The following is a 17,775-nucleotide window of genomic DNA, read 5'->3' as shown; positions in this document are numbered from 1 at the left end:
AGTTACTACCTGATGTGGAGATCAGCATAATGCTGGAACAGGATAGCTGCTGAGTAGTGAAGCCTGTGCTGTTTGTCAAAACCTATTGCTGGATATTTGTGGTGACTGTTGTGCCTAGATAGCCTCCTTGAAGAAAAAGAATGGAGATGTTTGCATTTTACCAGTTTCCTTGTGTGAGATAAATCAGCATCACTGTACACTGAGCGCTGCAAAAGAAAAGTAATGGGTATTCTGCTCTCTTCTTTTCCAGACTATCATTTTACTCTGGCCATTCTTCGTTCTCAATGTACTGCATGCTCTTCCTAGCAGTAAGTATGCTCTTTCCATCTAAACGGCAACAAAAGGTCTGTTAGTTAACTAGTACAAAAATTGAAATATTTCCTTGGCCACTTTGTATAATGAATACTATTTTTGTAGGATGCTTCTCTGAGATAAATGAAGATCTCTAAGTAGGAGTTAATAGGGAGCAACACTGATACTGGGACAAGAAGTAGAATTGTTCAGTATGCTTAAAAATACTTAATATGGTAGCTGACTTGTGTGTCATGTCTGAAATGACTCTGGTGAACGGTGGGTTTGGAATAACATGCTGCTACTTATATTTGGTTATATTGGAAGTACTGTAAGCCATATACAAATATATATAATATGTCTGACAATGAACATGTAAAGCCTACTTAAACCCCAAAAAATTAAACTTAAACTCTGATCAAAAGTAGGTGGGCCCATAAGCACAAAACAGCAGATCAACTTGAATTTCAAGTCTTTTAATTTCTTCCTAACTTGTTGGGGCAAGGAAGCAGATTGAGGGAAGCAAGGAGACACCTGTCTGTGGAAGTAAATACTAATTATAAGATCAATCAACTAATGTTTCAATTGGAGCATAATATATTTCAGTTCAAATTGTTCCAAGACAGCTCGGGCAAATTTTCTTCATTCCTACAATAACCTTTGTAACACTGAAGCATTGATCTGGTTGTTCTCCCTCTGCCAGTTTGTAACATAGAAGGTATTAAACAACTCTGTACATTTGTTAATGTAGTTGTAAAACTAAGCTCTAATCCTGGATATAAATTGCTAACATAATACATACGTACCAGGATCTTCACAGAGCTCAGATTCAACTTGCGTTCCCGTTTTGATTGCATTTCTAATTTATTTTGCTCTGTCTCTTGGCAATAGTATAGCATCCACAGTGAGCGGACGGATTATACAAACTAAACTGAAAAACCCTCCAACCACATATAGAATGGAATGGCTTTTCAGTGTCGTGTGTCTCATTTTAAAATAAAGCTTTTTCTGAAGCCTGGTGTTAAGTTTGGATCCATTATTGCAGTTTGTTTATGGCTAAACCTCTTTAGTTCCTCCTCCCTATCTTATCTGTCTCTCTGATGTAAATACTAATATTGTCCTGGTTTTGACTAGAATATAGTGCCAACTTCAGCTTTTTTTTTTTCTTAAATAGTGTCTTTACTTGCTCACTGTGACTGGCGGTCTCCAAAATACATAGATCCACTTTTCATGTGATTTCAAAAATGAAGCCACCGTTTCCATAGTACAGTGGAGAAAATACTGCTGTATAGCAGCCTGATACTGATTTGTTCCTTTGGGTTCAGCCATACCTTTCAGGTCCAGCTCAACAAAACCATGCTCAGAGAAGCTATGTGAGAATGTTTTAACTGCCATCTCTTGGAAGCACCAACTTAACCCAGTTTTCTTTATATCTCTAGGTGTGTAGCAATGTGTATGGTTTATAATCTATACTGACTGGATTACAGTCATTTGGCAGGACTCTGAATCTGTCTGAACTTTTATCTCTGTCATGTATATGTGTATGGAGAGTTCTGCTTGATGCTGCCTGGGGAAATGGTGGTGGTCAGGGGAACTTGCTAGCTGGTACAGACTGGGAGAAGGGAGTTGCTATTTTCAAACCTTACATCTGTTAATTAAAACCTGTGTGTGCCCTGGCTGCTTGTCCTGTCTACCCCCCAACCCCCACCCCTGCTTGCTGTGATACTGAGACCACCTTTAGCAGAATACAATATAATAGATGTGCTGAACAGTTTGGATTTCAGACCTTGTTTAACCTACTAGGGGAAAATGCAGCCTTTGGCAAGAAAGTCAAGAATTCTGTCTTGAAGACAGCATTATTCAACCCACATGAAGCTACTTTCTTTAGTTGCCTGTGGCTTTTTTATTTTTATTAATTTATTTAGTCTATGCAAAGGAGCTTGTGTGGAGTTCTTGGACAGGCAGCTATGAACCTTACCTCTCCTGGGGCTTTGTGTATGTGAGCTTCACCCTTAGCAGCTTGTGCTTGTAGAACTGGGACAGTGGAAGCCAAATCCATCTTCTGTATGCCGCTTTGAAATGCTGTAAATCCAGAGCTTCTGTCAGTCCTGGTTCAGCAATGAAGTAAAATTTGCTGTGGCTCAGCAGGCTGCTTGAGACACATGTTCTTGTCTCATATTTGTGTCATATTGACATGGATTCCTGTAGAAACTGAAGCCATGTTGTCTCACACTTTGCTCACTTAAACCAGAGGGTATGAATGTCTTTAACAAATTCTAATGTTTAACACTAAGTGTTTTATTGGAGATCAGTTTGTTACTCAGTAAACTTGTCAAGGAGCAGCTTAGAACCCTTACTGGAGGAGGCGGCTTTCTTCATCTATTCCTGCACCTTAATTTCTTGTCTCATCTCTGGCTGAGCTGTTGCCCAGTACAAACAAGTAAGAGGCTTTGTGGAGATTAGACTTCTACTTTCTTCTGCCCTCTAATAAGATTATTCATCCAGAAACTGCTGGGAGACCTTCACAGGGGCACCTGAAGAAGGTTAATGGCTTCTGTGCAGGATGTTTTTGCCTTGCTGGTTAACACAGCATTGCTGCAGACCAACCTTCGCAATGAAAGTGGTCCTTTTATTGAAAAAAACCAAACAAACAAACCAAAACCAAAAAGCACTAAAACCAAAACAGACTGCTGCAGGAAAGTGAGGAAAAACTGCTTTCTAACCCTCCCTCTTGCCCACATGGCAAGGCAGAGTGCTGCCACTGGCTAAACCAAACCTGCAGCACTTGATAACCTGTTTAACTGAACTCTGGTGCTGACTTTATCTGCTCTTTGCAGACTTACTCCAGCTGTGGACTGAGTCATAAACAGACAGAATTGTTAATGTGTGGTATTAACTCATAAGCAGTATTAACTATAACCAGGTACTAGTGTGCTGGCTTCTGGAGGAACTGGAGGACTCTGCCATGCAGTACGTACTGCAGAAAGCACAGTCTTAAGTGTCATTTGCTGAAAACATGTACTGCCAGGAGAAGCCATGATTCTGTAGAGCACAAGTCTTAGGAGGAGCAGCTGAGGGAACTAGGATTGTTTAGCCTGGAGGAGGCTCAGGGAGGACCTTACTGCTCTCTACAGCTACCTGACAGGAGGCTGTAGCGAGGTGGGTGTTGGACTCTTCTCCCAAGTAACCAGTGACAAGACAGGATGAAACCTCAAGTTTCAAGCCTCAAGTTGCACCAGGGGAGTGTTAGACTGGGCATTAGGAAACATTCCTCTCAATGAAAGGGTGGTCAAGCACTGGGACAGGCTGCCCAGGGAGGTGGTGGAGTCACCATCCCTGGAGATTTTTTAAAGACAGTGTAGATGTGGTGCTTAGGGGCATGGTTTAGTGTTGGACTTGGCCGTGTTAGGTTAATAGTTGGACTTTATTAAGGGTCTTTTGCAACCTAAATAATTTATGATTGAGTCTCCAATTCTGTAAAGCTTATACATTTAAAAAATGTGGAAATACTTTGGGGGAATCGAAGGGTAAATGACCTCTGCCACAGACGGCACAAACACTGCAACTGGGAAATGAGAGATGCAAGAGTATAGCTTAAATAAAGCCACCTTGCAAAATACAAGGCAAAGTAGTGAAATTTTCTGCAGCTTCAGCTCCTCAAAGGAGAATTTCTGAATTACAGGCAAGTTAAATTGCAGCTTTCTTCTGTTCTGTGCTTTTGCACATGATGGATTAAAAATTAATGTGAAGTGGTTCATCAGCATCTTCAAATTTTTTAGTTGCTTTAAAACTTTGACTTGAGGAATTCCTTAAGTCTGAGTGGGAACTGTGTATCAGTCCTTGCTGCATGACTTCACAGCTATTGGCAGAAGAAGACTAATTTTGAAGTTAATCCTGTGCTGCGTGTCCCAGCTTATAGTGAGGGTGGTACATGGAAACACCTGACAGCTGAAGCTTTATGTTTAATGTGTAAAGTAGTTGACAAAAACTTATGGGTGTGGCTGTATGGGTGAGCTTCTTTTTTTCAAAAGTTCAGCTCTTCAGGATGTTGTGGCTTTAATGCCTTCATATTTTGGAGGCTTCATTACTGTGGAAGCAGGGATTTTACATTTCCATTTTCTTGCTTCAGGAGCTATATATATATTTCTGAAGCTTTTCAACTTCTATCCTTCCTTAAAGTTACAAATGGAAATTGTGTAACTTGAAATTTAAAAGAGCTGAAGAAATATGAAAGAACATGATGCCATGTGAACTGTTCAAAATGAATAGTCTAAGCAAGCACATATCTGGGAATTTGAAGCATTTCTCCCTAGTTTGCCTTTTGATTTGTGCAACAGCATTGGAGAGCAGGACTTTTTAACTTCAGGAAAGGAAATAGCTGGTATGTAATTTGGGCTCATGTCTTTCTAGGAGGACACGAATAGCCTGTGTTCCTCGGCATTTACAGTTAATACTGTCTTAAGTTTCCTGCAGGAGCAGTGTTCACTTTCCATGTGTGTGGCAGTCAAGCTTTTAAAAGTTATTTAAACAAAGGGAGTGAAAAAGAAAAGAGTCTGCTTGCAGACTGTCAGGCCAGGACATTGTGGTGGAGAATGTATTTTGAGATTCATTTGGCAGAGCTAGGTGGGTTGGTTTGGGTCCAGACAGAGCTGTTATCTCTGGGATGCTTTTGCCAACAACGGCTTCATGTGGAAACGAGAGGGAGTTTGAGCTGCAGCACTACATGGGAACCCAGTGACCTAATAACACGTGCTGGATCCCAAATTGTCTCTGTCAATTCCTTCCCTCTGCTGCTCCTTTCCTTTCATAGTTAAAGAGCTGGCACAATCTCTCATGTGTCAACACAGCCGTTTTATCTTGGCTTGGAGAATGGGAGGGCAGGCGTAGCTGAACACCTTTGCTAGCAATGTCTGTGCGACCAAACTAGCGCCCTTCCCCTAGAGGGGGGTGCTGCACTTAATCATAAGGGTTTGTTTCAGCTTTTTTTTTTTAAAATTAATGTCTGAAAGCTATTGTAAATTAAAATGCTGAATGCATGCTGTATTCAGTGGCAAGACTGACCCCGCTGCAGCTGTTGTAGCGGGCAGAAATGAGCGTGGCCCTGAGGATTAGGTTGCTGTCATGGAGTAAATCTTGGCTGTAGCTGGCCTAGGCACCTCCCTGCCTGCACCCAACCCGGGATGAAGAACAGGGCTGCAGAGACCCAGCCAAGCTGCCGTGCTATTCTGGGGGTGGCAACGTGTTTGTGTTGCTTAGACTTGGGATGAAATGGGGTGATGCATCCTTGCACAATGTAACTTGAGTAGCTCTCCAGCTTTCCCAAAGTTCATGAGGTAACAACATCTTGTGTGTTCAAGGACACAGGGAATTATGTGACAATGGGAGGGTGACTGATATTTTGGTGACCTGGGCTGACAACCTTCTTTTGCAGAGATCATAGGTCAGACACAAGTGAAAGTGGGTTTTAAGCTGCTTTTTGTACTTTGCTCTTGAAGTCTCTTTAATTGTTTATGTTGGGATTGGAGGTTGAGTGAAACTACCCAAATAAGAGCCTGGGAGCCATTAACACAGTATTTTAGGTGTGTCTGTTTGCATGGCAGTATTTATTTTCTGTAGCTCTAGTCAGTACCATTTAGGAATGATTAGGTGGGCAGAATGCTCTAAGGAAAGCTGAGGACTACACAGTCTTCAAAACCTAATGAAAAGATGTTTGTTACAGATTAATGTTTCATTTGGCTGTAGCTCTGAGTAGTACCAAGCATCTTACTTGAAGCAGAGATGAAAAAATAAAGGGTAACTGGTCATGCTGTGAGGCTCAGGCATGGAGATGCTTGTGCTTTTACATTTATGTGCTCCTAGTATTCTTAATACTGGTATTTAGACTTTGCAGTAGTAAGTGAGCAAAGCAAAACGATTTCTCATAGTTTGCTTGGGGGTTACAGCTGTCAGTAGTGATGAGATTATTGTGAATTGGCTTGTGTAGGACTGAGCTGAGAGCAATACCTTGCAGTGCTTACATTCTTGTAGCTAAGGTTTCTATAGCTGGATAGACAACAGAAATATATTTAAAGTAGCAGCAATGCATTTAGATCTCTTCTCATCAGAAAAGAGCCAAGTGTTAGCATTTGCAGTGGAGTAACATGTTACTGTTTGTCCTGCTGTATGCCCAAATGATGTCAATAAACAATTATTTCTGCAATATACAGCTAAGTTGAAGCTGGAGAATTAAAAAACCCCAAAGCATTACTTGCCCAGTGGGAAATGTCTGTACAGAGTAGATTGATTGTACTTCTGATATTGAATTGAGAGTTGAGCTGTTCCTTCTAACCAACGGGACTTTTCCCCAATGCACAGGAGGCAGCTTTTGCACATCAATTGCCTTGTGACAGCAGCATGCAGCTAAGAGGCCAGACTATACATATTCTGCCTTTTCTCCCGAGTCTGGTCATTTTTTTCTGCTTAATACAGCTTGCATTGGAGCTGGCACAGGGGAGTCAGCAGGAATAATTGGTTAACAGTATAAGGGATAGACCATTCCTCTGAACAGCAGCCTGGATATACCTCCATCCTGAAGTAACTGCAAACCTTCAGCCATAAGAAGAAAATTTAATTCTGAAATGTTACTTTTCCTTTGTTTTCTGCCCAATCAAAATGAAACTGACAAATAGATAACATTGCAGATATACCAAGAAAGGTTTTGTTATGAAAAGATTTCATTAAAAAGGCAGAATAAGCTTTTGATATTTTGGGTTCTTCTAAGAACCAAAGCTCATGAGTGACTACTGAATTTTGCTACATCTCTGGAGTGCTCTTGTAATAGTTTTCTGCTTGGAAGTGAGCCTGTTGTGTTTAAAATCACATGGGCAAGACATTATCCATATTAACATCAAACTCCATGTGAAACAAACTGCATGTTGATTTCTAGTTTGCAGGCAGTGTCGTGTTGGTTGATGCGTAAGAGTTCTGTGCTTATTCATAGATACAGTGCTTACAGATATGGAACAAGCTGTTGCATTTCTGTGTAATATTTGCATAAACACAAGATTGTATATGACTGGTTATTTCTCAGCACATCTTGCAGCTCTTGGCCATTGTTTTGTGCTCAGCAGTGCGATTTAGTTTGGTGTTTTTTTAAAAAAACTCTTTCCTGGATTTCTTACACTTACCTTGAATTCCAGAGCTTGTGCTAGCTGATACATGTTTAACAATTTTTGTACAAACTAGCTTTTATACAAAGGAATCTCTAAGGCTTCCTAGAACATGCAGAAAGGGAAGAGCTATTTTGCAAACCCTCCCAGAAGAAGTAGAAATCTTGGAAGATCTCTGAAGGACTTTTTTCTCCTGTTGCCTAGTCTGAGCAGGGCAGAGGTGTCTTGTTCTGTCCTGGATTGTTGAGCAGGACTGGAACGGGGAGATGGCAGATCATCCCATCTGTCTAAAATTCATTTTCTGTTGTATCATAATACTGTGCAAGAATTCAGGGTGAGTGTCTCTACTCTTCGATTATCTTGGAGGGTATTGTTTGAATAACTGCTCGTATCAAAGATACTCAGGTGCACACTGTGTCTTGTAGCAGCGTGTAGCACTGTAGTTACTGGAGGTCCCCTCTCCTCACCAAAAGACAATGATACTCATTTACTGATGGAGGGTGGATAGTTACGTTGGTGCTCTGTGCATCTATTCATCTTCCTCATGGAAGACTTCACAATCTTAGGATTGCGGGGGATTGTGTCTGGTAAGGATGACCTTGGAATACCCATAGGATAGGAAAATTCCATTTCTACAAATGTGGCTGGATTCTCAGCCTTTGTTCCTAACGCTAGGTCTCCTGGAGAATTTTGCCTCATCTTCTATCATACTAGTTACTCTGAGGCTGCTTTTTCTGAATACTTTCAAGCACTGGTGCTTCCTGTGTTTCTCTGCTTCCTTCCACCCCTGCCTCATTAACAAAACCACCAAAACACAGTACCTCCACATCCCCTCCCTCCACCACAGAAATCCCAAAGCCAACCACGTACATGTGTACACACACTTGAGGTGGCTGATACGTTCCTGTTTCAGAGGTTCTTGGTTTGGGATGAATCCTTATGGTGCATTTCCACAGAGCTCATTACTGTTTGTGGCTCCTGGGGGTCTTTTTGGGCCAGCGGACTTGTGTCGAAGTATGAGCTTTTCTAACTGTAGTCAATACTGGATCCAAATACTAATTATAACTTTAGTAGGATCTTGTGCCTCTTAAAAGCAAGACAGTAATGCCATAGGGATTTTTTTAATGCTTGGGCAGATGCCATGAAACCCAGGTTAGACATGACTGATGGTAAATGTTAAGTAAAATGCCATTTACTTGCTCTCTCTCAAAACTTGTATAGGCTGCTGTGGTCTCCTAAGGTAGAGCTGATTTTGTAAGAAAACAGAATTTCTGCACCTTTTGTTTCTCCTCCAGACTCTTACTACTTAGACAAACTGAGAAGCGTTTGCAGTTCCCTGTGTCATGGGGGAGCACTCTCCATGAAAACCTGTGCGATGCTGTGGGTGTATTAGGATTGAGGAGACAAAAACAAGAGGGAAAATAGGTACATCTCCAAAAGGAAAAGTGTGCTTCTGTTCCTTGGGACAGAACAGGACACCTGTAGGAAATGCACTTACTAGGGCCTTTTGGTATCAGGAAACACAAAATTCTATTGAAAAAAATAAATTTTCAAACTGACAGAACAAATCAATTGGTGCAAGTAAAACTTATACCAGAACTATCTTCTTTTTGACTTCAATTCTTGAAGGAGGACTAAAAGTGCAGGAGGATTTCCCATACTTCAACAGGTAAAACATTTTGTGATTTTGGAGAAAATCCAGGAAGGTATTGAAGAAAATATGCCAGAGGAGTTTTAAGTATTGAAACTAAGTATCTGAAATATGGCCTTGGTTTGTGGAGTCAGTAGGTTTTGGTAAACTTCGTGCCCTTAAGGTGGGGATGTGAGATGTTCGCAAGAAAGGAAATTTTCTTATGAAGTCGCATGGTTACACCTCCAAAAGTCCATCTAGGAAATATGTTGCTGTACTTTAAAATTAGGTAGGCAGGCGTACATGTGTGTATACTAATACTGCTTTTGTGGAAGAGCAAATAGTTGAAAGCTATGCTAGAAACATTATGAGCAGGAAATAATTTTCCAGTTGCAGAGACCCTTCCATTCATGTCTGTGGCTTCTTGCAAGAAGCCACAAAGTGGCTGTGAGTTTCTCTTCATTCCTGTGTTTATTTTTAGAAATAAAGTACTAGACCATAGATTAAGAAGAAATTTTTGTTCAGGATGCGTGTGGTGTAGAGAACATATTTCCATTATAGACATTAGCTAGTAAGGGAAAAAAGCTGGGAGATTATTTAATCCCATTACAATAAAGCTTCATAGAAACTCATCTGTGCACTTTAAAAAGAAAGAACATAAACATGAGAAACAGCAGGATGGAGGAGTGAAAACAAATATATCGTAGCTGAATGATATTACTGAGTGATCAGACAGATGCATCAGACAGATGCTCAGAAACAGGATAGCAGGGAAGCTAGCATGGTCAAATAGCTGTCACTCCTAGGGGAGTGCATTGCTACCAGAACAGCTCCAGCTGCTCCTACTCTGCTCATCGGCTCATAAATGTATTTCCCAGCAACAAGTGAAATGCTGGTAAGGGGCATGACACCAGTATTAACCAGATGATGTTTCCTGAAGTTCCTGCTGCTTCTGTAGACTTCAAGTTTATACTTGCAAAGCATATTCCTTTCTTTGCTTTGAAGTCAGCTGTAAATGAAACAAATCCCCGCCCGACTCCCTACCCAAGTCTCCTTGCTAGGGCCCGAGGCGTGAGGCATGCTGGGCATACTGGGAGGGGTGCTCTGTAAATACTCTGAAGTAGTCTTGTGTTAGTCAACAGGGTCAGAACAGTACTAAGTGTTAATGCAGTGTAATGCCAGGACATTTCTATAATGTGCATATCATGCTATATAAGGACTCACACTATTGGCCATACTTCTAGTATCAACGTTGGGTTTATATTCAGTGGAATTATATGGGAAAAGCTCTTTATTCTCTTTGGCTGCTCTGTGGGGTCCCACTGGCCTGTTTCAGCCAAACATGTTGCTGTTGTCTTTCTAAGAGTGAGTCATGGGTAGCCATAGGAGTCTTTGCAGGGGAGCTTGACTGCCTGAGCCTATGAAAAGCAGTGTCATTTTGAAGTTCCCTGCTTAAAAATAACATAGAATTTGCTATTGCAGCAGCTGGTTAATAAGCAATTACTGTCAACTGAACATCATCATCATCAAACCCTGAAAAAAACAATTGTAACCAGAACAGCTGCTACTTCTGAAATTAAATACAGCAGCGATCAGTCACACTGAGGCTTACCTGTGGTATGATTTCTTACCCTTCTCACGCATAGTTCTACAATAATACAAATCCTTCTGGTAGAAGGTGCAAGAAGGGCTTTGGGTATTTCCTGCACAGCTACTGGAGTAGGTGGTGGTATGAAGAAGCAGCTGTAATTGAAGCCTGTAGCCAACTGCATGTGTTCTGCAAGTGATAAAGCAGCTCCAGATCTTTTTTTAAGACTGGCAATTACTCTTAGTATAGAAACGAAGTCTTCACATAGATGTTAAATCCAAGTTTCTTGTTTGTTGCTTTGTCAAGCAGAAAGAAAATCTGAATACATGCTGCGTAAGGCAGATTCAAAGACTGTTTTACTGGTCATTTAGTGTTGTGGGTTGTACCTTTCCAAGCTTGCTTTTTGTGTGTCTTGCCTCACTTTCTTCCTCTGTTTGGAAGTAAACCTGGTTTCCCACTTATCTTAATACAGCTATGCTTTTTTGCCAATGACCAGAAATGCTTACACGGAAAAAAATACAACAAGGTGTTTTTAGCTGCCTTAAGAGTTTAGTGGGAATACAGAAAGAGGTGAGAACAGTCAGCATGGAATTGTTACACAGCTCTTAGGCTACCAGCATGTGCTCCTTGGACCCACCTCTGCTCCATTTGGCACTCTGGTAGTGTTCGGGTCTGCTGTTGGTAAATCCAGAAGTAGTACATAAGACTGTTAAAAAATTACCTGTTACACAGTTCTTTTAACAAAAGTTGTTTTAAGTGGCTAAGCAGTATTTTCACTACTGGTGAAATTAAGGTCCCCAGAAGTATGCAGTGCCCACCACTTGAGGGGGGAAATTATTTTCCACTTCAGGCTTAGCTGTAGCTTCTTCAGAATCTGGTTTCACCCTGACCTTGCTATTAAAGAAAACCGGTTATGGATAGGGTTGATCTTTTTGATGCTCCATTTATAGCTGAGAAGTCAGCATGCCAAAATTATGATGCAAGTTACTCAAAGAGAAACCAACAAACCATTCCCCAAATGTTTAACTTTGGGAAGTAGCACCTTTGCACATACAGTGCATGCTCTATGCCTGTATTTACATTGTAAATGTAATGCTTCTAAAAGGTAGCCATGGCTTTTGAAGTCTGCAGTGGAGGGATTTACCAGAAGTTGTGTGCTGTCTTAGTGCCTGAAGCCTGTGTTTTAGTTAGCTTCTACTGTTCCACAAGACTCTCAATTAAGATTCTGTACTCAAGCTGAAGTTACTAGATGGTACTGAAAAGACACACTTGGAAGTTAAATTTAACATTTCAACTGTATTGTTGTTCTCCATAAACACGGTAACTATGGTGCCTTTTTTGGTGACAGGATCAAGTTCCAGAGTAAGTTCAATGATGTTTACAGGGTGGATTTGGAGAAGCTCCTCTTAGAGCTGAAATAAGAGGTCTCTGTCCTAGACAGACCAGAGGAGACAAAAGGAGGGTCTCAGATTAGAGGGAAAGTAACAGAGTTAAATACTGTGAATTTGAGAGAATGACAAAAGCATAGATACACACAACATAAATAGAGCTGAGGGGAGAAAAAAAGTACGTGAAGTGCAAATCCCATACCCACTTGCTTACCAGAGCAGTAACATGGTTAACGTGCAGCTAAAAAGGACTAGGAACAGATGGAGCTTGGTGAAATACAGCAGCGACAACTGAGGAATGTGACCCTAGACATTATTGATCATATCAGGTTCATTCTGACACTTCACTACAGATGGAATATTATGCTAAAAGCTGATAATACTAAAGGTGACTGGAATTGAGATAGTATATATAAACTTTACTAAAAATGTTAATGGTCTTCCCGCTCAGAGCAAGGGTGGAGCTTCCTGCATTTGGAAGACTATAAATTTGGATGGTTGCCAGCTTTTTTAAATATAAGTCTTACCTATAGTTAATACAAGAGTACAATACTAGTTAGACTTCCACTAGATTCTTTTGAATCCTTGAGTGGCTGTCATTACCAGTACCTTTATAATAAAAATTCTCATTTGTCACAACAAAGTGTCTATATGATGATATGTAGTTTTATATAAGAAGATAAAGACCCAACACTTGACTATCAAACTCCATCATAGTATACTTGTGAGAGATAGCACTGGGAACATTTGTGGATGTTATCGTGTCTTCACATGAATTTCAACTTTACTCTATTTACTGCATTTTATAAAATTAATTTTCTTTTTGTTTTAGCTTTACCTTCAGGCTAGAATGAAAGGAGACTGGGCAAGACTTGTACGTCCTACTATACAATTTGGTCTTATTGCTGCATCCATCTATGTGGGTCTGTCACGTGTTTCCGATTACAAGCATCACTGGAGTGATGTTTTAACAGGACTCATTCAGGGAGCAGTGGTAGCTGTGCTCATTGTAAGTAATTCCTTCCTTACCCCTGGGGGGTGGAGGGGTATGTGTCTGTGCTTGTGAGTCTGTGTGTGTGTCTGGGATCGCTGCTTTTTTATAAACAGCACCTTAGAATTGCAGGATTTCTTCAGAGGAAAGCAGACTTGTCTCTAATGCTTCAAAAATTCCTGGAGAGGGGAAACAACTCCTTGGACTGAGTGTAGCAATAGTACTTTGTGGAGTGAGGCAGACTCTGGCCAATGATGAGATAAAGGGCTGGTTTAGCTGTGAAGCAGTATGAAATTGTTCCTGCTCAAAAGCTTGTAAAACTACTGAGATGGAAATAGTCAACTGCAAAACTGTGTGGGCCTTTATATAGCCATACCTTTTGCTTCCAGCCAAATTCTACATCTCAAGTACAGCAGCAAAGGAGAACAAACTGTATGAGGTAAGCAGGGCAAAACAAAAACCCCTGAAGGCCTTTAAGGATAAGGACAGCATGAAAAGTGTCTGCCAGCTTCTACAGCCTGGTTTTTTCAGTCTGATGGGAAACTAAAACTGTTCACTATTTCTCGTGTGCATTTTGAGTGCTAAAAAGCTGTTCACAACAACTAGCATGTGAAGCTTAGCTGCACTGATGAGTGAAAAGCTATCCCAAGGAGCAGAGAATCAGCTAAACTGAAAGCTGCCGGCCTTGTTGACACAGTGTTATGCTGGCTGTCATTAGGGTGCCACAGATGATTCAGCCCTGGGAAGGGACTGACCAGAGAGACTGACTTTAGAGACATGAGCTAATTTAGGTCCTACTGAAGAAATCAGTTACCAAGAACTGAGGCTCACTGGGAAGAGCCACCTCCAAGAAAAACACTTTCTCTGCTGAAAGTCAGAAGGGTACAGTTCATTTTCAAGACAAAGCTTTGTTTATTTGTTGCAATCAATTATCAGAACAAATCCTGGAGCAACTCTGGGAAAGCCTAAATGCTGCATTAGCCGTTAACTAAATGGCTGCATGTTGATTAAAACATAGTACTACCCCTCGTTTTTGTAAAATCTCATTTTCTAAGAGGACTGCCAGGCATGAGAAACATCGGGGACTGAAGAGCTGAGGGCACTTTTGGGGTAACAAGTTTAGTGAAGGATGCTGGATGATTGAGAGGATATCTTGGAGGTGCTTTGCAATGTAAGGAGTAGAAGGTGACATTACAGTGAACAGAGTTGAAAGGTGAGGAAATAATTTCTGAAAATAAAACCCACTACACAAAACCCTTAATCTGAAGGGACTGAAGAGTCCCCCTCCAGAAACAAAGTGGAGGTAAGAGCATGCTGGGGCATTAACTGCAAAAGGAGCACTAAATTGAAAAACTCAATCTAGTATGTAGCTAAAGCAGCATGTCAGGTCATCAGCTAGCCCTTGGCGTGAAAGGTGGTTTCTTCTGCTGCCCTAAACTGTTCTGCAGGTCTGAGGTTTGCTGTGGGAGGGGAAAAGGTGATGTAGGAAGGGATCATGAGAAAAGGCTTCTCATTTATTGTACTTCAGGCAGCATTGTACCTAGCATGTCTACTAGTATGACCGAAGTGGGCAGTGCGATGACAGCAAGCTGCAGAATTGGATCAAAGCACTTGTCTCATTTGTCTCCTAGTTGGTAGCTGTGAAGCAATTGCGTTGGTATGTTCAAAGGAATTCAGGAAAGGATAATGTAGGTAGAATTGGCCTTACAGATGCTGGAGGTGTAGGTGAGATGCATGTATTGGGAAGGGAGCTGCTCTGAATCTTGCCAAGGAGAGAAATCCAAGCTTGGTTTTACCAGCTTTTAAAGAAATGGAAGTGAGAGTGATACTCCAGAGAACAGTTCCTCAGCTAAAGCACAAGGTCTCCTGTCCTAAATAAGTAACAGAATAAATATAACCATACATGCAGTGTGGGCTCTCAGCCAGCATATCTTGCTCCTTCATTTAGAGTGGTACAAACCGTGGCTTTTGTAATGAAGCAGTGCCTGAGAAGGCAGTTAGAGCAGTTAACACAGTAACAGTGATGAAGTGGTCAATGGGAGGGGGGTAGCAGCTGGAGAAAAAGCTGTTGAAAGAACAGGGAACACTGAATTTTATACGAGACTTCCTAGCAATTTTCTTATTTTTGATGTACTTAAACTTCTTTATTAGTTTTGATCATGGAATTTACCTTCTGCAAAAGCATTTACCCATTGTTTCAAAGACTTACAAGTGCAGAGGCTTACCACTGATCTCTTCACTTAGGTTGTATACGTGTCTGACTTCTTCAAAGTAAGAGGATGTACATTTCAACCAAAAGAAGACTCCCATACAACCCTACATGAGACTCCAACAAATGGAAATCACTTTGGCAGCAATCATCAACCATGAAGAATGACCCCCACCTCACCTGTCTTGCCCTCTGAAAGGAAAACAATTTCACAAGTCTATGTAATATAAGTAAATGCCTTTAAGGGACTGCTGCTACTCTTGAATGCTCACTTTACCTGTATATAGTAACATCTACCACATTTATTGTATATCTAAACTTTAAGTTTCTGTTGGTTCAAGCTCTTGCTTAAACAAAAAAAGCTATCCAAACTGTAAATTTTTATTGGAAATGTGGTAACAGTTATATTACATACACTGCTGTTTGTACATGCCTTGTTGAAGCAACTGTGGTTTTAAATACACACTATTAAAAGAAATCACTTGACACGGAAGTAGCATGTGAAGCTGATCAACTTATTCCATAATGTGCATCTAGTACTGTTCTTGGAAAAATACCTTCTGTTACAGGTAAAGGCTTGCAGCAAACACAATATCTCTCTTGATTTTTGTAATTCCTATTAAAAAAGGAAAAGTATATTAATATCCAGCAGTTGTAGCTGACACAATCATTATTTTAAGTGTAGTTACAGTCATGTAATGCTGTGCAGTAGAGACAGTGTTACAAGTCTTAAACAGAAGTAATTTTACATCCATTTTCAGTTATAAACTTGGGTTAAACTGTCATCAGAATGATACTTCTTCAGTCAAACTTTATAACAGATCTTGCCTGGAAAGAGAGCAGTGATGCTATATTACCAAATAATTGACTCATGCCCTGCCCCATCCCTCCCCCCCTGCCCCTCACAGGTTTTTCTAGAATTAATTCTCATACTGTAGAACTAAAATACATACCCTCTGCAAACTTATTTTCCAACTCTGTGTTTCCAATGGCTTTTGCAGCCTGACACATCTGACGGAGCAATTCTTCTAGCCTTCTCATGCAACGAATTATGCTACCTGTACAAAAAGAGAGAAAACTTTATCTCCTGCCCCACCATATCACTGAACAATTCAGTTGCTTGAGCCCACTTGGCAGCAAGCCAACAGTTCCTTCTCCAACCCTGTTCAATTTATCTAGAATCCAATGGTGAGGAATACTTGTATGTCTCACACTTGGTTTCTGTTAACAGTAAATTTCTCCCATTAGGTACTTCCTTGAAACTGTCTCCAAATGCTTTTCCTGTTCTTGTTTTCCTTCTGTCTTCACAGCCTGTAAGACCTTCTCGGCTGTTTAGTAATTCCTTGAGACTTCCCTCAAAAACCATACATGTTTGAGGGATTCACAGGGTTGTTGCTTCAAGAACCACCACACACAGTTTGTGTTTTGTTTTGGGTTTTTTTTTTGATAGTGCAGTAGGTGATCTACCTTATTGCTACGGGCCACTTGGTTGCACACTTGCAGTAATGCATACAAGCTCAGTATTGACATGGCTCCTACCCTGCAAACTAATAACCATTGTAGTTTGTTATGTGTTCACCTCCCAACTTCTCAGCTTAGCCCAAGTCACTGTAACAAGTAACACAAAATGATCCTAATGCTTACGCTTTTCTAGCAGCATGCAAACAGTATGCTGCCTGGTCATTTTCCCCAGCATCATCTCATGCCTACAGTGTAAAACTACCATGTGCAAAATGACTGCCATACAATAAATATGGAATGAAGGGATTAAAAGCTGTCCTGCTAAGAAGGACTTGTGGGTACTGGTAGATGAAAAACTGGGTATGAGCTGGCAGCATGAGCTCACAGCCCAGGAAGGCAACCTGGGCTACATCAAAAGAAGCATGGCCAGCGGCTTGAGGGAGGTGGTTCTGTCCCTCTGTTCTCCTCTGGTGAGACCCCACCTGGAGCACTGCATCCAGCTCTGGAGCCCTCAGCACAGGGAAGACATGGACCTGTTGGATCCAGAGGAACGCCATGAAAATGATCAGAGGGCTGGAGCATCTCACCTATGAGGGCAGGCTGAGACAACCTGGGGTGGTTCAGCCTGAAGAAGAGAAGGCTCTAGGGAGACCTTATCTCAGCCTTTCAGCACTTAATAGGGGGCTTACAAGAAAGACGGACAAACTTGAGCAGGCCCTGTTGCAACAGGAGTGTAAGGAAGAAAGAGGTTGCCCAGAGAGGTGGTAGATGTCCCATCCCTTGACACACTCAAGGTCCAGCTGGACCGAGCTCTGAGCAACCTGATCAAGTTGAACATGTCCCCGCTCACTACAGGGGGAGCTTGGACTAGACCTTTCTATGATTCAGTGAAATACTAGCTCTAGACAAGGCATAATACCACCTGTAGTAAAAACTGTCCAAATGGAAATATTCTACGAAGGTGTTGGGAAAGTGAGAAGTAAAATAACACTTCTCTTAAAAATAAATAAAAACATTCATATGGTACCAGTAGGCCACGTCACCTTCTACAGTAAGAAGTTTGTGTAAA

General features: G+C 41.1%; 2 protein-coding genes across 3 annotated transcripts in view; one reads left to right on the top strand and one right to left on the bottom strand.

Annotated features, from left to right (window-relative positions):
• PLPP1 (phospholipid phosphatase 1) overlaps nucleotides 1-15,738 on the top strand; it is a 67,924-nt gene extending 52,186 nt beyond the window's left edge. For both annotated transcript variants that reach the window (XM_080373115.1, XM_080373116.1), the window contains exons 4-6: nucleotides 251-308; nucleotides 12,878-13,054; nucleotides 15,281-15,738. In XM_080373115.1, coding sequence (XP_080229241.1) covers nucleotides 251-308; nucleotides 12,878-13,054; nucleotides 15,281-15,406 — 361 coding nt within the window. In that variant the 3' untranslated portion in view covers nucleotides 15,407-15,738. The remainder of the gene's footprint in view (nucleotides 1-250; nucleotides 309-12,877; nucleotides 13,055-15,280) is intronic.
• MTREX (Mtr4 exosome RNA helicase) overlaps nucleotides 15,611-17,775 on the bottom strand; it is a 50,071-nt gene continuing 47,906 nt past the window's right edge. The window contains exons 26-27 of the mRNA XM_080373100.1: nucleotides 16,199-16,303; nucleotides 15,611-15,861 (exon numbers count right to left, since the gene is read on the bottom strand). Coding sequence (XP_080229226.1) covers nucleotides 15,809-15,861; nucleotides 16,199-16,303 — 158 coding nt within the window. The 3' untranslated portion in view covers nucleotides 15,611-15,808. The remainder of the gene's footprint in view (nucleotides 15,862-16,198; nucleotides 16,304-17,775) is intronic.

Source organism: Falco punctatus (genome assembly GCF_963210335.1).
Source record: "Falco punctatus genome assembly, chromosome: Z".
Classification (NCBI taxonomy): domain Eukaryota; kingdom Metazoa; phylum Chordata; class Aves; order Falconiformes; family Falconidae; genus Falco; species Falco punctatus.
The sequence above is the reverse complement of the archived record's forward strand: the minus strand, read 5'-3'. Positions and strand labels throughout refer to the sequence as shown.